Genomic DNA, 23,088 nt, shown 5'->3' with positions numbered 1-23,088 from the left:
TAATACGGACGGTACAGCGCACAGCGAACGAGGCAGCCCCCGAGACCCCGCCAGCAAGGCATAGGCAGAACACCAACTTGCACTGCCTTCTCCTCCGTCTGCCCGCGAGGCCCGGGGGCTAGCACGGTGCCAAAGAACCTTTTCCCGACTCCTGCCACTGCAAATGCCTTGTTAGCAGGTAATTAATTAGGGGACTACCTCAACAAAAAGAAAGGATTAACTTAAACAAGCAGAGTCATTCCTATGTGTGTGCGCGCCCGCGCACGTGTGTCTTGAGCTGGACTTTGGAAGGTATAATGTCACATTACACAATCAGGTTCCCAAATTCAAGCTTAACTTTGCAATCGGGGACACATACATCCACCATACCTAACAATGCATATACAAAACGTTTTCATACATACATGAAAGCCATTTTTTCGGCATGCTTTTCATCAGCATAATTAAAAAATTGCCTGCTTTCCAGATAGACCTGATGATGGAGAGCGAGCAAAGAGGTCTGCACGTTACCCTGCCTGCGGTCCTTCCCCCCCTCTTTGACGCGAGCGCCTAATACCGCACGGTCCGGCCGCTCGTGTCTCCGGTCTGGGTTTTGGCATGAAGTTCAGGTTTGCAAAACTGTCGAGGTGTTGAAGATGCAGATTTGCGGTCTTGAATCTGTTCCCCCAGAGGACTACAGGAATAAGACAGTAAATTATGAATTGAGTTTATTGGAATTAGGTGTTCGAATTATTTAAGTGCGGTGGGACTACGAGTAGTCAGTCTGGCTGATTTAAAAATGCTTCTTTTAATGAGAGAAAACTCTCTAAAACTGCAGATGAGCGGCTGATCAGCCAAGATGACTGACTTCCCATCGGAACTGAGGATGTGCTCGGAAGATACGCCCTGTCACGGAACGCTCGGTGCTACGCCTTAGCAGGTCTCTGCCTGTTGTGCTACGGCGCCCAGAGCCTCGCAATGTTTACGTTTGCTCATCAGATGGGCCTTCTTGCTCGTTTTATATCTACGAGTCCATCTCTGTTCAAATAAAAGGCATATATCTGTTTGAGATGTTTGACTTGTTTTGCCTGGGAGCCAAACATCAGCGATAAGAATAGCAAACATAATGCACCAGAGCAGGAAAAGACCGGTACCTGACCACGCGTCCAGACCTACAGCCAGTTAGTTAGAAATATACTGATAATTACAGTTATTTAAAAAATGAGCTACTGTCCAATGGAAAAAAAAACCCCAACAAATCCCACGGCTCAGCTACGCGTCTGTAGGTTCAGGACTGGCAATAGGAGATGGCAACACCTTTTTCAGCATTATCCTACCTCTACGTGCAGACAGGGGAGAAAACAAGTACCATTTTTTTTTGCTGGTTCCATCCGCTTTGGCAGAAGGCTTGTTTTTATTTTGAGGAAGGAAAAAAAACACGCTAGTTGGCTGCCCTCTTTCATGTTATGATTAGATACGCAAAAAGCCAAAACAAAGAACAAAACCACCTCCAAATCAGAACTGCAGGTACTGGCAGTAGTTGTGATCCTGGCAAGCGAACGCCTCAGGGTTTGGGGTATATCTCGTAGCCTCTTCACGCAAACAGAACTTTTGGTCTTTAAGACAAAAAAGAAATGGCGGTAAATAAAATTGAAGGCCCCAACATTAGAGGGTTACTAATAGTCTCTGGGTTTTGAGATATCCCTTTGAAAAGGGCTTACTGTCCCAAAGCGCTCTGGCAGTTGTCCTTACAACAATCTATCAAATTTGGTACTCAAGCGTCTCGTGCAATTTTAGTACGCTTCGGTCCGCATGTGCGCAGCCGGTAGCAGGAACATTAATCCCAGTGAAGCAGGAGCAGCTCCCCCTTCCGTTTCTGAACGCTTTCCCCAACCCTGCCATCTCCTTCAAGTGCAAAGCCCCCGAACAGCGAGGCCCAGGGGTGGGGGGTTCTGATAAAGGAGGCGTGCGTGTAAAATTCATGGCTCTCAAATTCCTTAAGAGCTATGGCTCTACCGTGGCATCTCCTCATCCTTAGTAACTCTGTTGTACCCAGAGTAAGAGAGCACACTGCGCAAGACAGAGCCCGGCCGCGTGCAAACACCGGTTGGTTAAACAGGGATCTCTGAAAGAACGTCTCCAGTGGGAGCCTGAGAGCGAGGTAACAGGCTCCGAATCCGCTCTTTCCCTTTGCACAGCAGGCTGCGATGGGATATTTAAAAGCCATGTACCCTTTTTTGCCAGGTGAATTGCTCTTGGAATTACCGTCCTTTGGTCCCCCACCTCTGAAATAACACCAGCTACCATCTGTAACTTTAGACATTAACGTGTGTGAAAACGCATTTGTCTTAAAATGCAACTGATACGGTCCTTTCTGTAACGCCAGGACAGCCGGGCTGAAAGTGTACCCAGCGCCGTATGGAAGAGTTGAGTAACAGGAAGCTCAGTATAATATTTAATATTGTTAAACAAACACCAGCATTGGAGTTCGGATCTCTCTTTCAGCAGTTATATGAAATGTTGGCATGAAGTACAGGACAGACAACAGAAGATATCTAGAAATAAACATGGACCCTGTATTACAAACTTACATATTAACTCCCGGGGACCAGCCGTGTTCTTGCTAACACTGCACAATGCTGCAGGGGAAAATTCCAGAGAGCGTTCAAGATGCTCCATTACATATCGAGACTTTTCCTGCGCTAAGCTCCAGCGTAACAGAAACCGCTTTCCCCTCCGGGCGCTCAGCTGTCACTCTCTGAAGGCGGCTCTGATGCACCCCGAGAGCATCGCGAGGGCTGTTCGAAGGCAGGACTCGCCCCTGCCACGCCGCTCTCGCCACTGTGACGTGGACCACATCCCGCTGTGGTTGCCTTCTACAGACACTTTGTGAATATCAACAAGACACCCAAACGCGTGTTTACATCTCACTGAGCGCTCCGTTAGGGTTTGACAGGAGACACGTGTCCAAGGCACAAGATAAATCAAACCGATGGTCGAAGGACAGTTAATTCCATTTTTACAGTGGCTTTCATTGGGTCAGAAAGTACTCGTCAGATTGCCGAGTCAGCTCCTCGCGTTCATTTTACCTGAGATCTCGGCGAAAGCATCCTTAAGCCCCTGGACGCACCGTTCCCCCTCTCACCATTTCTATCCATGCAAAGCGTGTGCAGCAGTTTCCACGCTCGGAGCGCCCGCGTCTCCGGGCGTCAGTGATTTAAGGGACAGTGCGAAAAAATGCCAGGTAGTCTTCAGCCAGGCTGAGGGTTACAGGTTAATCAAAAAGAGATCCACATTTTAGTGATTCTGTGGGTTCTTCCCTCACAGAGGGAAACGGCCACTAAAAGCAATTACAGACTGAAGCCTTTAACCAGCTCTTTCCTGGGATTCTGTTAGGCTAAAGCAGCGCAGGTCTGAAAGGGCCAGACTGTTCATCACAATTCCCAGCGTTCTCTACAAAGTCGGGAATTTGCTACAAGCACCCGAAAATAATCCCTATTTCTAACATGATGACAAAAGCGGGGCGCTTTTCTGCAAATTTGACTTGCCCCCACCATCCTTCATCTAAGAGTTATCCAGATAACCGTCAATGGCCAAAACAGAGCCTTGTTCCTTTAAAGCACTACCAAGAACGCAGTTTTTCACCGACAAAGATATCGGCCGCAGGCTTGAGAAAATGCAAAACTCTTTTGCGAAAGCAGCAGCCAGTACAAATTTCACAATATCAAACTATTCTGTAGACTCATCTGTGTTTTATGTGGTTACTCATGGAGAACGGAATGGTCTTTCTGATAGACAAGACGTATTGCCTTGACATTTTTCGAAATGAAAACTGCCTGCAGATATTTTATGCTTAGACGCATCATTTGATTTATTTAAGACATGTTTAAAAACTCAAATTCAGAAACAAAGTGAAGCCTTTTTTTTTTTTTTTTCTTTTTCCCTTTTTTTAATGTTGTCAAATTTCCAGAAAAGTGAAAACCAAATTATTCAGCTTTAGAAGCCCTCGTTCCGGGCTATTACCAGCTAAGTACTTGCTACCAGAAGCAAGGAGTTGTGAGGCAGAGCACAACCTCCAGCAACGCACTGACAATAGTTGTGGGGATTGCCACCCGGCCTCGGGGAACAGAGATTCACTAAAAATAAACCTTATAGCTTTGGGGGCTTTTGGTTTGGTTTTTGGTTTTTGCTTTTGAAGCCTCTTACTGAGCGTTCTGGGAAAAATAATTGCAATTTTATTCCTGGTCCCAGGGCCCTGTGCAAGCATCACACTTCTTCCTGTGTCTGATCCCCAGAGGTACCGACTAAGCCATAGAAAATTTTCACAAATGAAAGCAGTGCTAATTAAGAAATTACTTTTCAGAGGATGGCAGCACAAATGAAAAATCACAAAAATCATGAAATGACAGCCCGTGCAAATGTTTACAGGCGTGCCGGGCGGCGGCACGGGTGCTGGTGAGCAGCGATACCCCCAGAAGAGCAGGACGGACCCAACGCCTCAGCAGGTCCCAGCACCGCGGCTGGCGGAGCAGCCTTCCTCGCGGATCCCACCCCGAGCGTACGTCGCGCAACGGGGAGCGCGATGGGACAGCAAAGCGTCTGTTGCACCTCGCTGCCACAGGGCCGCTGGCTGCGGGGAGTCGTTCCGCTGTGGAGCTACGTGTGTCGGGAGACGCAGAGTCCTCGGTACCCTTCCACACCTGTACCTTCTCTTTCTTTAAGAATTTGGAAAGCAATTGAAGCGGGGGCCGCTGCGTACCTGTGTCTGGGTGCTCATGGCTCTATTTTACCAAGCTGTCCTTTTTATACCAAAGTCTAGATGAGCCATCTCACCTTTTACAGTGATTTCAAATTAAAATTCACTAATTAGAAGCAAGTACGTAGCCTGAGTCCTGTCCGGGTGAACTGTTACTGTACAATACCAACATGCTCTGCTTTTGGACAAACACTAGCAAAAAAAAAAATAAAAAAAAGAAAAAAGGCACAGCTATAGGATTAGACTTGATGACTTTTTTGTCTGATGCCTTGAACCCCTTGTTTGTCATTTGATAAGGAAATTTACGCAAAACTTTATCTGTTTGGGTGCTGGAAGGTTCAACCTTTTCAGGACAAAAAGGCCCAGAGGAGCACATAATAAACAACTAATATCAAATTCATTTTTGCAAGGACAGTCCAAGTTTTGTAATCTTCTTCAGACCAAATGGAAATGTACAAGTGCCAGCTCGGTGGTTAATATTTTACAGACGCAGGTAGGAAAGGGGATATAAGCAAAGGCTTTCCCTTCACTCTTCCTAGCATTTCTGAGCAAATTAGCCCACATCATAATCTGCAGCCATGAAGTGGGTAACATTAATTTCATTTATTTTCCTCTTTAATTCCGCTACATCCAGGAATCTGCAAAGAGTTGCTCGCGAGGCAGGTAAGAAAGGACTAATCAGTTGTCTTTGCAGTCTTTGTTATATCAATTTAATGACTTTAATGCAATTTCACAAACAATTCTTGCAAGCCTGATCCAAAGAGAACAGAAAAATTCTGTTGACTTGAAAAGAAACTAAACAAAGAAATGGCGAGGAGGTGGGTAGAACATGCCAGACAACTAAACTGGGCGAGTAAGTTTGGTGCCGTCCCTTCGCAACACCCGAGCAGGGCATGAACAGATGTTGATTATTCAGAACGCGTTGCTTTCCAGCACGGAGAAGGCTGACGCACTGCGCGTTCGCAAGCGCGCTCTTTTCAACGGTAGCTCCTAAGCGGGCTCCTTGCCGATTGAAGGCAATGCTTTTCACGTGAGTAGGTCCGAAATCCAGAAACCTACATCTCAGTCTGGGCTATAAGGCAGCCACCCAAAAACTCCTCATCGTGTCATTTCTGTCTGTACTATCAACCTTCAGACCTTCGCCAAACAAATGTCTCTGCAGGCAGTCCTAGAATTTTTTCCACTGATATTTAACAAAACTGGGGTTTTCTGGAGCTGGCTGGAAATGCCAATAAAACATCTTCAACTTTGAATTTTCTGCACTGAAACCCTTATTATCACAGCAGGTCTATTCCATGAGGTAAACTAATTACTCCTCACGTTTTCTAAATGCTCCTGAATGCTATTTTTAGAACAAAATGACCGCCCCATTCTAGCTCGTTCGTTACTGTAGCCGTATGCCTCAGTATCTCTTGGGACAATCTTGTGGGAGTCTTCTCGCCAAGAGCGAGGGAGTCCAACTCCCACCGTATTTGTTACCATGAGGACCAAGGGAAGGGATTTATCTGCCTTCCCTCTCACGAAGGGCACAGGTGATATCCACCGGGTGGAACAAGAATAGGAATCTGCCAAGTTAATAATTTTGTGTTCAAAAAGAGAAAATTCTGCTAACGCTTGCTCTAATTGAACTGCAGTTGCATTCCTTTAATTATAGCATAGACATGATATGTTGGTTACGGCAAGGACACGTTGGCCGATCCTTAATAATAACCTACAGCAGTCGTTACGAATATTTGAATTAAGTATGTGCTTACAGAGGTAAATACTGTATTAGAATCCTAAAAATCACATGCTCGGGTTCCTTCAGAAAGATGAGCACGGGTAAGAGCTAGGTATCTCCACAGAAAGGGACCAGAAGGGTCATCTGAGACAACAGAGAGCACAGGGCAGCCTGAAGAAAGCCTTAGACTGAAGCTCCCGGAAAAGCAGCACGGATTACCCAGATTACCCGCCCAAAGGTGTGATTTTACCAGGACCCAGCATTAGCTATTACTGCCCTCAGCATCAGAGCTGGGCGAGCGCCGAATGCTTCCCCACGTCCGGCACAAGGTGCCCAGAACCTATTCCGCAAGGGGTCTAGCACAGCCAACGTGACGGTGAGCATCACTGTTCTCTTTCTCTTTCTTCCTAGACCACAAGAGTGAAATCGCCCATCGGTACAATGACTTGAAGGAAGAGACATTTAAGGCAGTGTGAGTGAATGTTCAGTTTACATTTTCTGATTGTTTTCCATCTGTGTTGATAGTGGACAAAAAAGGGAAACTAAAACCACACTGTACGTGTCTCACCGAAGCACGGCACTGAGTTAGCATCCTTGCCATTAGTATACAAAGCCTACGAATATTACTATGACTTCCTTGCTGTGTGGGAAAAGAACTCCCTGCAAACCTTGTCAGGAAAACTGTATTCCTTACATGAAAAGAAAATTGGCCTGAGGAATACAGTTTTGATAACCTTAGGATGGAGAGGAGTTACGCTGCATACAGGCATTACAAAAAAAAAACAAAACCAAAAAACCCAACAAACCACACAACTGAAAAATAAACCACCAACCTCAAAAAAACAACCCTGCAACAGGGTTTTTTTTTTTTCTGAGGCAATTCAATTTTTTCCTTTTCAAACGGGTTTTGGGAATGGCAGAGGGCCCTGACAGGAAGATAACCGCTTCTGAAAGAAGGCAGCTTGAAATCACTTCTAACAATGGCAAAACACAGCTGAGTTTATGGTGTTTACAAATATGCTGGTACAAGTGGCAGAAAGCTCGAATCACAGTCTTTTCTGTTTTGTTTCCAATCTATTATTCAAGACTTTTGTTCCTGAGAAGTAAGGTTAAAAACATTTTTCCGAAAGGAGGGGAGAAGAGGAAGGGTACATGACCCGGTATCGTCCTCTTCACGCTGCCCTGCCTGAGCATTTGCACGTGTCATTTGAACAAACCATTCTGAATCCCGAAGAACCTTTGAAAACATTGACCGTTATGTTTCCTGTCTCCATATTCCAAAACGTGCTTTGTGTTTCAGTACCATGATCACATTTGCCCAGTATCTCCAGAGATGTTCTTACGACGGACTGTCTAAGCTGGTGAAGGATGTCGTAGATCTGGCGCAGAAGTGCGTGGCCAACGAGGATGCTCCCGAGTGCACGAAATCACTGGTAGGCAGCGAATCCTTCGCTCTTGTGTTTCTCCTCGGTCCATTCAGCCGCCAGACAACTCCTCACTCAGGACCTATACCCGACCCTTTCAAGTGTTGCCCTTGTTGTCGGCCAACGCTCAGATTTTAGCGCTGAAACCAAGAACCTGTTTCGGTCAGGTTCTGCAACTCTGCCTTTCAGCAGTGCCCAAATGCTCTGCGGAGCCACGTGTCGGGGCCCAAACACCACGCGCAGGCACCTTCGGCTTAGCACTGCCTGGGAGTAGACCTGAGCGCGTAGTTGTGAAATACAGGTCTAATTCCAGGTATTCAAGTGACCAGAGCGTGTGGGTTTTGATACTGGGCTGACTTTAAGAAGTTTGTGTGCTAACTGAAGGCACTTAATTTAAGAAGTTCTAAAAAACTCCTCTAAGATCAGGCAACCCAAGAAGCGTGCGGGTCTCTAAGATCCCTGGATGCGTAGCAGGTGCCACCCGGCCCTTTGGAAAGGTGCTTGTGCTCCTGCGAGCTCTAACGTTCAGTCCCGAGGGCACCGCTACGTTACATCTCCCAAAAAGGCATTCTGAGCTGAGCGTCAAGTAGAATATCAAATCCTGCTTCAATTCATCTGAAAATTCAGTTTAGTCAGATTATAAGTATAAGGAGATCATCGCCTTGCACAGAGTATTTTAAATTATAATTACAATTAATTTTTTTCAGTTAGGCATTGCAACAGATTTGATATTGGACCACATAAAAATGTATCGAATTGTGTTTCAAACAATGGATTTCTGATTTACGGCCTAAATCTGATGCAGTAGAACGTACATTACACCGTCTATAAACAATAATTCTGACACCCAGCATCTCCCTCACAGCCCACCATTTTCCTGGATGAAATCTGCCAAGTGGAAAAGCTCCGCGACTCATACGGTGCAATGGCTGACTGCTGTAGTAAAACGGATCCCGACAGAAATGAGTGCTTCCTGTCGTTTAAAGTTCCCCAACCAGACTTCGTGCAGCCCTACCAGAGACCGGCTAGCGATGTGATATGCCAGCAGTACAGTGACGACCGGGTGGCACTCCTGGGACAGTAAGATGGCCGTTTCGTGCTCTTTAAGTATTTAGCCAGGCAGAGGATGGATCCCTGGTCTATAGGGAACGTGCAGGCAAGGAGATGAACAAGCTGCAAGTATTCAGCCTCGTGCCTGCACGTATAAACCATACTCAATCATTAAATATCCAAAGCTCTGAGCACATTTTTGCTTTCCATGCTAGAGCAGGTTTTTTCCCCTTCAAAAATGGGCTTTCAGGCATCCCATTTATAAATCTCGGGGGACTTTTTTTTTTCCCCCCCCAAACCTCCTGAAAAATCACAATGTTTCCAATTCTGGTTTAAGAATTTACCTGCTCCAGCTTCCCAGTACCCCCACTGTAACTGGAAAGGATGAAGAAAGATAAAAATAAAACTAATAACAATTGGCAATGAAATCTTGGCAAAATGGCCATAGATTAATTTTTAACACTCAAAATCAGAATTTTCAAGTGTTTGACAAAGGATTTTGAAAAAGCACGTGTACATCAAACTAAGTGGCTGATGAGATAAGGAGTTCATCCTTCCATCACTCTTGCGAGTCCTGCTTTGCAATCAGATTTAGTGCAGCATTTGCCACTAGCAGCCGTTATGTTAGCAAAGTGACTGACATTTCTAAACTAGACACAAAAGTTAGAGAAGCTCTAAGACATTTAAGGCCATTTGCTGTTGTCATTGGAATATGTAACGTAGGTTTTCATTTCCCATATAGTTTCATCTACACTGTTGCAAGAAGAAACCCCTTCTTGTACGCCCCAACAATCCTCAGTCTGGCTGCTGATTACGAACACGCGCTGCAAAGCTGTTGCAAAGAGAGCGATATCGGTACTTGCTTGGACGAAAAGGTAAATCGAATTTTTCACTGTGTATGAAAACTAAGCAACTGATCTGCTACGTAAAGGTCTTCTGATCTCACCAGCAATTCTCTTCAAAGTGAGAAGGGACTTTAAAAGGCTAATGCTAAGCTACAGTTTATCATTCCAAAATTGTGCTTTCCCACAGTGGTTTTCAGTAAATATTTGTAAATGGCTTCATAGAAACTAAGATGGTCAAAATATTCATACTTGGATTTCAGTGAAAAAACCAAAAGAATCAAACCATAGATAATTACGCTTGTCTTTTTGTCCCTTTGCTAATACATGATCAAGGCAGCCACGAGCATCGCGCAGATGCGCCAAATCCAAATAACGCTCGGGCGTTTCCATCCGTGGTGAGCCATAGCGAGAAGGCACGCTACCCAAGAGGCACTAGGCAAAGACGTATCTCCCTCGGCAGCCTAACGCACCATCGCCACATCCGACACATAGGCGTACGAGATCTCTCTCCCATTCTTCCCGTATTCGTTGCCCAAAAACACAGGACAGAGTGAGAAACGGGTAGAATCTTCCTGTTGACGCAAATCTTTGCAGGAAGAACTTGTAGAGAGGCGTCAGGATGAATCCTGTGTCAGCCCCATGAATCAATAGCAGATGAATTCCTCGTACCTTTGCTCTTGGGAACTGTAGCCAAGATTTCGTGTAGCCAAACTTTCCCTTTAACTCAACCTCAGTCCCAGTAACTTCTGTGTGCTCGCTGCAGAGCGCTGAAAGACAACTTACCCTCAAGTCACAGGGTTTCAATGACATTGAAGTATTTGGTGAACAGCAGCATGCCCGTAGGAGGACTGCACCGTGCCGTAAGGTATAGCGTATAGGCTAGAAGTTAAATGCTGATTGTGAACTGGTCAGGACCGCCTAAGTAATTCTCCGCTCGCTTGGCTTTTCATCAGAGCTAACAGGACCAGACTCCACAGTGTTTCTCAAGTGGGATTTTCAGGTTTGCTTTTCTCTCCATCCATTACACGTAATCAGTTTAACAAGACTATGTGCATCCTGTTACTATAGGCAGCTGTCATAAAAGAAAGAGCCAAGAAAATTAGCTTGCAGCAGCAGTACTCCTGTGGAATCCTCAACAAGTTTGGTGAGAGAACTTTCAAAGCAAAGTAAGTTCCAAGCAGTTTTTTTATAACAAGTAGACTTGTTAACCTAAACCTGAAACTACTCAAGAGGAAAACATCAGCATATATAATTCACTTGTATATGCTGAGTTTGAAAACCGCGCTCGTAGTACTTCCTAGCATCCTTTTGGCTGAGGACCATTGTCCAACAGAATAGAGATCAGCGGGTCAGTCTTTCAACACTACGCCGATGGAAATTTCTTTACCTGTTTATTTAAACGCAGAATTTAATCCTGATCAGGTTTCTCCCTAAAGACAGGACGCGGAGGGGAACCTGCCTATTCCAGGCTGATAGCAAGCACTAGGAAAAAGATCAGCTGTACAGAGAACTGAAACCGCCTCTAGAACCAGTCCAGGAGATGCCGAGTTAACAGTGTGTTCAACCCACGTTTTTGCCAAAGCTGTGCCGGTTCCAGCTTTTAGCGATAGGCACGTCAGTAATCAAAGCAAATTGTCAGTCTGAACCTTAGAGCAATCAAAGTGTCCAATTTGGCAGAATCCCAGTTGTTGCCAAAGGTGCATTTTTAAGGTTAGGAAAGACTTATGCTGTTAAGATGCGGATCACCTGCCTAGCACAGAGCCCTGCCTTCAGTCTGTGGCTAGCCTAACACGCCAACATGCACTAGGATTACCTTACCGCGGGTCAGCAGCTTTGATTAGGACCGTATACATCTGTGCTAAGTAATCTAGAGATGCTTTGCAGTTTTACAGTCACTCAAGCGCGATGGGGAATTCTAGGATGCGATTCTTACATAGACAGCTCAGAACAGAACAGCCACAAACTTGTTTCTCTCTGTCTGTTTTAAAGGAGCACTGGGTTACTGGTGCAGGTGTCCATGTCCTTTTTTTCAAGCCACTAGAAATTAGATGAGGAGAAGGAATGAATGTTTACTTGAAACAACGCTGATCTACAGTATCATAAGTGTTAGTGACTCGCAAGGTTTCTGTTCAATACGGAGCTTTAAAACAAGTGTCTTTTTCTTCTTTTCCACCTAGAAAACTTGCTCTCCTGAGCCAGAAATATCCCAAGGCTCCATTCTCAGAAATTACTAAAATTCTGCAAGACATTAAGGGTACCTACAAGGAGTGCTGTGAAGGGGACATGGTGGAGTGCATGGATGACAGGGTAAGCTAAGGATTTTTCAAAAATTTTTACATACCTGAAAAATGTCTAGGAAGACAGTAATTTGTACAGCTATCCACCCACAGTCCAGGGAACTTGTAACTCAACACTGCTGGAAGGTTCCTCAGCCCCTGAAAAGCTCCTGGCCAGCTCAGCTGGCTATTACTGGAACCAGGTTTTGGACCAGTTCCGGATCCAGCCCTTGATGATCGTGACAGCGGGGAGCTGTTACTTACAGCGTAGCGCACGTGTCCGGTTGCAATCAAAACATTTAGCAGGGAGATCGCTCAATGGCGGTTACTCGCTTCAAATCAATCACGACCAAGGCAAGAAGGCCACATTTCTTGTGCCGTCCTGTTGCGCGTACTGCCATCGATCCAGCTTCCCCGGAGCGCCCGCCAACCCTACGGGACAGCTTGCAGGGGAGGGCTAGCAAAGCTGCGCAACAGTGGCAGAATTTCGGTATTGCCGGGCTGGAGCTCAGAGACTGTTCTTCCACCAGCTGGTGCCCAGTGCCGGCTTTAGGAAACACTGGGGTTTCTCAGGCTTTGTCCTCTGCCAGAGCTGGGCATCCCACAGGACCGACACGATGGATCAGGCATCCTTGTGACGGGCACTCAGTGACTCTCCTCGGCTTCCCAGGGTTAGCCTTCTGGAAGTTTCTAAGATCGGAGGGTAACCTCATCCCCGCCCCCGGCCTGTGAACGTCGTGCTCAACAGGCACAGGACGTGCCCGTCCCTCTGATTATTCTTTTTGTATGGAGACAGCATTTCTTTAGGAAAGTGCTAAGTAGGTGACCTGACTGGAAAGGGAAGAGCATGAAAAAGAGAGGAGATTAATTAATCCAGCTTTAAATTATTATTTCACAGCTTGTCTGATAATACGTTTTAATTTTACAGGCAGAGCTTATGGCCTATATGTGCTCTAAACAAGATGTTTTCTCAAGTAAAATCAAACACTGCTGCGAAAAGCCAGTTGTGGAACGAAGCCAGTGCATCATCGAAGCAGATTTTGATGACAAACCTGAAGATCTCCCTTCGCTCGTTGAAAAATACATAAACGATAAGGAAGTGTGCAAAAGCTTTGAGGCAGGCCACGACGCCTTCTTGTCAGAGTAAGTAGCACCAACAGCACGTGTGTTTGCGTTCAAATGCTCCTGCAAACGATCCTCTGTTTTTCCGGGCCTACGGCCTTCTGCACCGCTGAAAAAACCCCGTCCTCTCGGGCGTTTCCGGTGCACGTGGAGAAGAGAGATGGCCGCAGGGAAGTCCAGCGTAACCGACGTAGCTTCAGCCCTCGCTGAACCCCTAGCTTCCCATTCGTGCTTTGTGACTGTTTCTGTTCAGCCCTGTCCTGCTCAAAGCTGAATTTATCTGTGCCTTACTTTCATTCGAGGGCTTCGTGGTGCCCACGTACATCATCTGCTCAACAAGTGCTCTGTCCTGGGGAACTATTTTGTTACCTGCTGGCAACAGAACCACAAAAAATTCTACCAAAACAAGCCAACAGCATTCCAAGCTAATCGTCCACCTTACTTGAACTCATCCGAGGAACTGTCATTGTCAGTTACCATGTTGTGCGTGAAGAAAACAGCCTGTTATTTGGGAGCTCTAATTCTGTCAGCTTGTGTGTCTTTCAGGTTTGTTTACGAGTACTCACGAAGACACCCTGAGTTCTCCACACAGCTGATTCTGAGAATTACCAAGGGATACGAAACACTCCTGGAAAAGTGCTGCAAAACAGACAACCCTGCCGACTGCTACGGAAACGCTGTAGGTGCAAAGCTTTGCTTGCAGATAGCTAGAACATCGTGAAACAGTTGGGTTGAGAAGCTCCTACGAAGAGCAGACAGAAAGCATTTTGAGAGACTAACCCCAGGGGAAGTTAGTGTTCTGATGGGAGATGAAGCAGTCCAGGGCCCACGACAAGGATACCGTTTTCTCAGGTCACAGACCAACTTCAGCGGTCACCTACGAAACCTCAGACTAGTCTCACAACTGCCTGATGCCTCAGAGACGATTCTGCTTCTCCTGAAGATGACTAATAGCTGGTTAGCAGAACTACTCTATGGGCTCCACCGACTATGGCTGCTCATGCATTACAATGGGAACCTGGACAGCCAGCTCAGAGACACCTCAGCTGAGGTCTCCTAATCCCCAGCTCAGTCGCACACAGCTCACAGCACCAGTTGAGTCACCGACACCTTTGGCCAAGGGATAGAAAGAGAATGTTCCCCTCACGGCTGATAATCCTAGGCTGGAAAAATACCCACCCGATTTAAACAAACAAGCAAAAGCCTCCCATTGTCTAGAAACTAAGTCCAATAGGTAATCAATTTAAATAAGATTTTGGAAAATCTTGCAGCCTTTTTAATGAAGTTTCTATTAGAACTTAAGACTCGCATGAGAACCAAGTCCTCCCTACACCAGCCAGGCTACGCGGAAGTGATCGGCCTTGCAAAATGGGTGTCTTTCCGCTAATAAGATTTAGAGGAGGTCAAAAGGTATATTCGTACAATTGTTACCAGGATGTCCTGCTCTAACGTTACTAATAAATTTATACTTGTTTGCAGCAAGAGGAATTGAACAATCACATCAAAGAAACCCAGGATGTTGTAAAGACAAACTGCGATCTTCTCAATACCCATGGCGAGCAAGACTTCCTTAAAGCGTAAGTACTTTCTGATAAATATTCCCGAGGATAAACAAAGACGCTGGCTGCTTTGGGCGAGTTTGTTTGGTCTTCGCTTCTATTTCCACTTCAGCGGTGCAGCTCAGTAGGGCATTCTTCCCAGGTGAGCAAACAGTCATTTCCATATGACTTTTTCAGACTTCTGATCCGCTACACTAAGAAAATGCCCCAGGTGTCAACTGAGACCTTGCTTGAAATCGGAAAGAAAATGACAGCCGTCGGTACCAAGTGCTGCCAGCTTCCCGAAGATAAACGCCTGCCTTGTTCTGAGGGATACGTGAGTCCATTTGTTTATTCTCTTATTTCTTCTCTTCTCAAAAATGTTTGAATTCTGGTGAGACAGTAAACTCACACTGAAGTTTTCATAAACCCCGAGCTAAGCATCTGCCTAACAGAATTCGAACTCTGTTCATTTTTAATGGACGTGAGAACCTAAATAGTTCCCTGATGGTAGCCAGTGAAAATTTTTGCTAAACTTTGCTCTCCCTCAGAAAGCAAAAGTAATTCCATTGGGTCTGCGCAGCTTGCATGTGGAAAAGCTGAAGAGTCTCTTAACCACCAAACAACCAGCAACAAACGTACTTACTGATTGTAGCCCAATGGGCAGACTGTTTGCAGATTAAGAAATGCCCAACTCCAGGAACAAGTATTTATTTTAAATTTTAAGACAGTGCCATTTCAGAGCAAGTATTTAGATCGATCAGCTTTCCCTCCAGCTGTTGTACTGTGACCCAAACCTCACATATTTCTCCTGTTCCTGTAAAAGGGGCAACTCATGTTTGTCCTGCTTGCCTCCCCTTTCCAGCTGAGCATCGTGATTCAGGATATGTGCAGGAGACAGGAGACCACACCTATCAACGACAACGTTTCACACTGCTGCAGCGACTCCTACGCATACAGGAGACCGTGTTTCACTGCCATGGGAGTAGACACCAAATACGTGCCTCCGCCATTTGACCCCGAGATGTTCAACTTTGACGAAAAACTGTGCACTGCTGCTCCTGCCGAACAGGAAATAGGGCAGATGAAGTAAGCAAAAAGAAATACCACGCAGAGAAAATTCTGAAGCATAACACTTTTCGGGAGGGCAAAAGGAAGCTACAAACCCCCTGGTTTTGTTTTCTGATTGGGACTTCACTAGAGGCAGAGAGAAAACCAGATGGAACTAGGTGTTAGTTCTGAGCTTGTCAGTGCATAACATCGTGTAGTTTGGAACAGGCAAAATAGGCTATTTTCCTCAAATAAAATCAGTGTCTTAGCTGACCGGTTTCACATAGGTCCGCTGCCAGTGCAAGTCTTAATATACAGACCATTTTTGTAAGCTTTTCCCCACCTGGAACCAGGATGACAAAAGAGCGAGCAAGCGGTTGTGGTAGACTGGGAGTTTAGAATCACAAATAGGCGCAGGCTCCTCTAGGCATGACAAATGCAACTCATAAATAAGCTGTGCTTGCATAGAATGGCTTATTTTAAATTGGGAAATCAAACTACGACAGGTAGCTTTAACTATGCATTGTGGCTTTGTTTTCAGATTGCTTGTCAACCTCATTAAACGCAAGCCCCAGATGACAGAAGAACAAATCAAGACAATTGCCGACGGTTTCACTGCCATGGTAGAAAAGTGCTGCAAGCAGACGAATATTGAGACATGCTTTGGCGAAGAGGTACTTCATATCTCCTTTAAGAAAACCAAACACCAACCCACAACACATACAGAGGAAACTGGAAGCTCAGTAGGAAACCGTGCACCACGGAAGCGGTTCAGCAAACTGCTCCGGTTACTTGTCCGTGAGCCCTCACAATAAGTTACCCTGCAGAGCGTAACGTCTATCTTGTCTGTACAGATTGCAGTCCCAGATAGCAGTCATTGAACAATTTCCTGTCAAAGGTTGTCTGGAGGTCACGATGTCCGATACTCTGCTCCAAGCACAACTAAAGTTGAGATTAGATAAGGTTGTTCAGGGCCTTGTCCAGAGGAGTTGAGTATCTACAAGCCATGGTTGAAAAAATACGTATGGGTAGATTTTAACCTGTATCTCTAGCACACGCAAACTTCCTTTTGTGCTACAGATTCTTAGAGACCTCTGAAGGATTACCGGTAAAAAGCGTGTCTGCATCAATTATCAGAGACGCCTAGCAAATATAGGTACATCGGTAGGGGTAGTCCACCTGACTACGTCCTATGCACAGTCTCTCCATTTTTTTTTCAAACTCATCAGCCACAAATACATCCGTTCACTCAACAATTATTTGTCTCTGCAATAACCACAGAAGTTTATCTGCAGCCGTGTCGCTGAGCAAGCGCAAAGCGTTTGCGGGAAGTATAAATGAGCATTTCCAACAGCAACCACGTTATCGTTCGGAGCATAGAACTGTATTACTAATACCTTAAACTGCTTATTGATTGAAGCCTTGTTTATTCATAACCAAAGTATTGCATGGGTAAATATATTAGAAAGACTTTGGAAATAATTTTTTAAATAAGCAACATACAAGAGCGCTCAGATTCTAAGGTTAGGAAGTTCCGCTAGAATTGTCCTTCAAAACCTAACGCACACACAAGTTTAAGCGCACAAAAGTTCCTGCTCGAGCACTACGTACTTCGCTCCCTTGTTTTCTCTCACAACTGTTTGTATTCTTTCTTCTAGGGTGCAAACCTAATAGTGCAGAGCAGAGCCACATTAGGAATTGGTGTTTAACACGTGGTAGGTAACGGCAATAATACATATATACGGGATCATCTACCTATCTATCCCTCTCTCTGCCCGCTCTTCCACCCATTTGCCTCCTTCAACTCTAATAAGCATCTACCTCCCCTTTAACCACCGGACGTTTGTTTTTTCTAATGGGTGGTTTACCAGCTGCCTTACACAGCCTACATAAAGTTGAAGTACTACCGCTATGCTACAATTTTAGAAAATATTCCTTTTTGTTTCTTCCATCTAGGTTGCGAGTGGGAAAAATATGAAGAAAAATACTTCTGTGTAACTTCACCTGCCCATTATCTTTTTTCCTTTGGTATTGAATGAGTATTTCGTCAATCTTCAGTGTTTTGTCAAACAACATGCTTTTCCAGAAGCTTTTCAATTATATTACTTTAAAAAAATGAATAATAAATAAAAGCTTTATAAATCCGCATCTGTCCTTGTCTGCTGGTGACTACCATAAAGCAAAGCTCTGCAACGCTCCCTACACAAGTAGTGTATTTGGACAGGGATTCCTTTGGGGTTTTTTGCCGGTTCTTGCTCTTGGAAAGTACATTTGAAAGAATATGAAAGGTGGTAAGGCATTTACCTAGACTTTAATACTCTGATTCAATTACAGGTTCATTTTACGCTTTACTTCAGCAGTTATAATGACCTATTAAGAAAACGTTCAAAGGAATTGCTCAGTCTAAATAAGATGACTAGCAACGAGCTCTTATAAAAAGAAAAAAAAGATATTTTTTCCATCAGCCACAAATCAAGTGTGCAGAGAGCTGCAAACAGATCCACTTTTAGGCAGTCCTTTTCACCTCTGAGGTTGTTTTCAAAACAGCTTTTGACTTTAGAGATGTTTCTTGAAAAGCTTGCCATCTAAATCCTGCCCTTCATTGCAGGAAGCTCCCAAGAGAGAAACGTTTCTGTTCTATGCCAGTAAAGCAGCATCATTTTCTAGCACACGTTTGGTTTCAGTCCACGAACACAAAACTCCACAATCTTCTACGCTTTAAGAAAGACCCTTGCATAACCCTTGAATCATTAGAAGAGCCCTTGCATAATAAGGCATTTCATAAGGGCAGTTCTCTTGGCCTTGAAACTCTTTGTGCCTGCAGCTCATGAACTGGGAATCTTCTCCAGAAGCACGGGAGTACCCTCAGAATGAAACACTCGGAGACATTGCGTTGAAAACTTGAAAGGAAGAGTCACCAATCTTGTTATGACTGAAAGGTTTGAACACCCAATCCCTGCAAGCCATAGCTATGTATTGGTTTAGAAGAGCTTATGTGACCCCCCCCAAGGCATTCACAAACATCTCGTTCAAGTTTTAAAGTTTGGTGAACTTGAGCAAGACTCATTTGCCAGCTGCAGTTCAGCACCTTTTCCCTCAGTTTAAGGGAGCACAGTCCGTCATGCTGAAGACCATTCCCCTTATCTTATTCACCATCCAAAGGGCTGGGTGTCATTTACTGGAGCTAAAACTAACCTGCTCTAGGGCAGCGTAGCCGTAAACAGTTAGGACAAGTTAAGCTTGTTAGAGGAAGAGGTCCGGTGAAGATTCCAAGACACAGAAATCAGCACTAGCCCCACAAATCTATCAAGAAGCTTGAGTTAGGAAACGGTATCTAAGGCACTGCGCGTAAGAGTGGCAATGTCCCTCTACAACACGTAAATATTCAGACCAACTACATAGAAAATTATATGAAAAATTTCTCTACTATACTATCACATGTAAAACCTAATGTCATGCGACAACAGGCCTCAGTCCTAGAAAAAAAATTACAGCAAAAAAAGTGGTAGAAGAGAAGATTTCAAACCACAACAGAAAGGGCAGGAACACTCTTGGCTCAAAGAACTTTGAGACGACGAACTAGACCTCTTCCTTGACGCGAGCACCTCTCTAGTATCGCCGGCACTAAAGGTTTTCAACAGCTGGGACTCGCGTAATGAATCAACGCTCTGTTGAGATGCCGGTTTTGACAAGGCACCCACAAGGTGTATCAGGAAATAAATGTCCCTTTTCAGCACACATTAAGGATGGCTTGTACAACCTGAAATTGATACGGCCCCGCAGTCAGGGAGATCTCTGGGGCTTTCTACACCCTTACTCCTTTTCTCTGGGGGGGCGTGTGTTACAGTCCCAATTCATGAACCTAGTTGCTTTTGGAAGCTAAAGCTCATCTTGCTTCCGCCCGCTCAGAGGCAGAGAGAGACGGCATTCTGGAGGCCTAGCACTAACGTGCTTAAGCCTGAACTGCACCTTGGACTCACCAACATTACCGAGTGACTTCTCGGTGGTTCACGTAAGCATCGTATACCATCTTTTTTGTTTCTCTCCATTTAGGTTAATAGTGTTAACGATGGAAGAGCCTTCTGGTCAGCCTCTACTTGTCTTTTCTTCCTGACAGGAACAAAACCACTTAAATTGCTGAGTCTGGAGTCACCTTCGGAGAGCTACGGTGTAAAAAACTGACCCAAAGAGAGGACAACTCTGTCAGAACAGAAAGCCTGGACAAGGCCATGCCAGACACTGGACTCCAGGAGTCAAGGGAGAATTTGTACTCCAAAACCTAACACTCCCCTAGACCCAGAGCGAGCTGTACAGTACTCGACATCTTGGAAGCACAGTGCCTTTCACATAGCAGCTGCATGGAATTCATTGGGGCCTTCTCAACAGCCCGTGCACCTTGTTTTGTTCCTAGTGGGCGCCTATACTAAGTTTGCTACCTTACCCAGAAGTGCTGTGTAAGCAGGTCGCTGCAACCCAAGGTTGCGTTGCCTTAAGATAACAGCGATTGTGTTGCATCAAGATAAGTTGTTTTGACATTCAGCAATGGTGTTTCACTTGGCTAGACCATCACGCCTACAGGTGCCAGATAAAGACAAGGACAAGTTGTAAATGTCACCCTTTGTACTTTGTTGTGTCTAGTTCAGTTGCAATCAGCTACGGTGGGATTTGGAACACAGATAAAAGTAGGAGTGTTTTTGCTTAGGAAGTTAAGGGGAGGGTGGGTCAGGGGGAAGGATTTTCTTACTTATTCCATGCCAGATATCATAGGTTCGTCTTAGGCTCTCATACTTAGCTGGCATATAGGCTTTGCTTCCCAGAAAAAGAGCACGTTGTGTTGGTAACTAACAGGTAACACATCACTGCTTTAAACCTTCCTCACTAAATACTGGGCTGCAGACCCCCCTCCCCATACCCAGCAACCACCCAGGATCAATGGTTATTTCTTTCCTCCCTCTTAGGGGGTGATAACTACTTCAGTCCACAATCTCCAGAGGGACACTCATTGCACTGAACAGACAAAGTAGAAGAGCCTCTCCTGGAAGTGATCCTCACCCAAGGCAAAACAAGTTCTCTTGAAGGAACTACACTGCTTTAACTACACTGCAACTAGAGCTCCTGAATAGAGGTGTCCTCCAAGTCCAAAATAAGCATTGGTTTTCTCTCTCTCTCTCTTTTTTTTTTTACTATCAAAAGCAGTTGCTATAAAAGAAACTGCCTCTGAGGTGAGCGATAGCTTCTGGAGTTACTAGAATGTTTCTTTTCTACTGTATTGGATAAGCGTATTTTGCTTTTGACACGGTCCTGGAATTAAATGGAATTTAAATAGTAGGGCAGGGTGGAAATCCGAGTAGTACAACTCACAAGGTACAACTCGGTCCTCACATCACAGAGGTGGCCACACAGCATTTTAGATGAAGCTTGATATCCTGTACTCGCAAAGACTGAAGCGAGAAGCTGACCGCCTGCTGCAGAGAGCAAGCAGGAACAGTGCCGTGGAGCTCCACGAGAGCAGTGCTGGGGTGGTTGCCTTTCCCTCTTAGGCTCTTGTTGCTTAACAACGTGCCTGGGAGAGAGGCACAGCTTTCTGCCCCTGACACTGGGAGAAAAGCCTCGAACATGGCTGAAACCTGGCTCTTTGCTTAGAAGGCCAGGAGTAATCCCCTCAATAAGAGGTCACCTGGGAATGCTTCACCAGGTCTAAGCAAAGCTTTCTCCTGTGCTGGCACGCTCAGAGACCTACGCTACCAACAGCCACCCAGACAAGTCCTCCCGGGACACCTATCAATCGATTCCCAACCCTGGGACCAGGCAAAGCACCCAGAGCACTTTCCACCCACGCGCCACAGACACCAAACACGCAGCGAGCGTGCCCTCAGCTCCGCAGGCACAGAGACCAGCGGGCTAAGAGAAGCCCTGCCAGAAGAGCAGAGTTGTTTCCTTCCCGGCCAAGTGACTCAGAGGAACCAAAGGACAGAGGAGCTGGTTGCCAGCGCAGGGCAGCACGTAGGCGTGCGTGGCCCGGGCACGCTCCCACCTGCACTGTAAGAGGTTATCCCGTCTCCTGTGCCGACAAGCTCGGACAGCCGCGGGGTGAACGCTCCCAGAGACAAGGACTGCGGGAAAAACTGCCAAGTGCTGTCAAAGCAAGGGGCCGCGCAAAACGACTAAGAGTGACTTAAAAAAAAAAAAAAAAGAAGAGGAGAAGCTGGACATCATACATGAATCTTGTCATTTCCCCAGGTTAAAAGAATTTGATCAGGATGCTTTTAGCTAGACAAATTATGGTTTGTGTTATGCCACATACATCTTTTCAAAATGTATCAACAAGGAGACATGGCTGGGGAACAAAAGAATACTGTAATACCATGTCAAAAATCACCTATTTTGCAGGCAAGACTCAAGTATGTTCTGCCAAAGTGAGTTTTCTTATGGAATCTGCATCTAACTGAGTAACATGGAAAAGTTGAAATGGTTTTGGCTTTCAAGGGAAAATTCTGTGTATTCAACCACAAAGCAATTACTGGAAGACGAGGAGGAAAGGGGTCAGGGTTTTAAAGAAAACTAAACAAAGCAAACCTGCAAAAACAAACCAGACATACTTTGTTGCATTTTTAGCATTTAAAACAATCCTTTCATTTTAAATCCAGTCATGACAAGCTCTGGCTCTTCGTAGCAGGGAATTATTCCTCACTCCCCTGAGGCAGAAGGGTCTGCTGGTTGGGGTGCTCAGCGGCCCCTCGCCCCCCCTCTCCACCGCGGCGGGGGGCAAACGCGTTCGGCGGATCAACAAGCGCAAGCTGCACCCTTCTGACCGGGTGCACGTCCTGACCAGCAAGGGTACGTGGAAGCCGCGGTCCCTGCAGACGGGCCAGCCACAACGCTCACCGTCCGTGCTGGACGCCTGACAGCCAGCACAGGCCCTTTCCACACGCCCCCACCCACCCCCTCACCAGCTGGATTCTTTGTTTTTAACACCACAGAAAGAAAGTCCCTGTGGAAGAGTTTTTTCAAGGGCAATCCATCACCACCTCAGCTTTACAAACTTGACAGAGTAATGAGTTAAAAAAAATAGGATTTTTTTAAATATACGCATGCATATATACACACGCACATAAACCCATCTGCATGCACACCTAAGGATTTATTTACTTGTGTCTTTGGACACAACTATTTACACAAGGCGGTGAAGAGCTGCGCCAGCAACCCCTCATTCTCTCACGGTCATCTTTGGTGTTTCTCTTCCATGAAAAGCCAAAATAAAACGTGTGAGATAAGACAGGGCTGACGAGCCTTTACCGAGCACAGGAAGCAGCAGGCTCAGTCCCACA

The 23,088-nt window shown here is 45.5% G+C and overlaps 1 protein-coding gene across 2 annotated transcripts; it reads left to right on the top strand.

Moving 5' to 3' along the window:
- The first annotated feature begins 5,241 nt into the window (after window positions 1–5,241).
- On the top strand, window positions 5,242–21,752 carry LOC104642214 (albumin). Of its 2 annotated transcripts, none has more exons than XM_010311120.2 (15): window positions 5,242–5,398; window positions 6,867–6,927; window positions 7,756–7,888; window positions 8,745–8,959; window positions 9,672–9,804; window positions 10,843–10,940; window positions 11,952–12,081; window positions 12,979–13,193; window positions 13,719–13,851; window positions 14,652–14,749; window positions 14,909–15,047; window positions 15,576–15,799; window positions 16,302–16,434; window positions 17,419–17,475; window positions 17,717–17,908. In XM_010311120.2, the coding sequence occupies exons 1-14, from the start codon at window positions 5,314–5,316 to the stop codon at window positions 17,467–17,469; spliced, it is 1,848 nt and encodes a 615-aa protein (XP_010309422.1). In that variant the 5' UTR covers window positions 5,242–5,313; the 3' UTR covers window positions 17,470–17,475; window positions 17,717–17,908. The 2 variants fall into 2 exon arrangements, with proteins under 2 accessions (XP_010309422.1, XP_075606931.1); XM_075750816.1 differs by lacking the exon at window positions 17,717–17,908 and adding an exon at window positions 21,740–21,752 and having other exon boundaries at window positions 5,257–5,398; window positions 17,419–17,472.
- Window positions 21,753–23,088: the final 1,336 nt, after the last annotated feature.

The sequence above is a fragment of the Balearica regulorum genome, chromosome 4, assembly GCF_011004875.1.
Source record: "Balearica regulorum gibbericeps isolate bBalReg1 chromosome 4, bBalReg1.pri, whole genome shotgun sequence".
Taxonomy (NCBI): Eukaryota; Metazoa; Chordata; class Aves; order Gruiformes; family Gruidae; genus Balearica; species Balearica regulorum.
Note: the sequence above shows the minus strand (reverse complement) of the source record. Positions and strands in the feature narration are given on the sequence as shown.

Coding starts and splice junctions, on each gene's coding strand:
- LOC104642214 (XM_075750816.1), top strand. CDS start 5,314: ATGAAGTGGGTAACATTAATTTCATTTATTTTCCTCTTTAATTCCGCT. Junction 7,889..8,744: donor CCGAGTGCACGAAATCACTG/GTAGGCAGCGAA, acceptor TCTCCCTCACAG/CCCACCATTTTCCTGGATGA. Junction 15,800..16,301: donor CAGGAAATAGGGCAGATGAA/GTAAGCAAAAAG, acceptor CTTTGTTTTCAG/ATTGCTTGTCAACCTCATTA.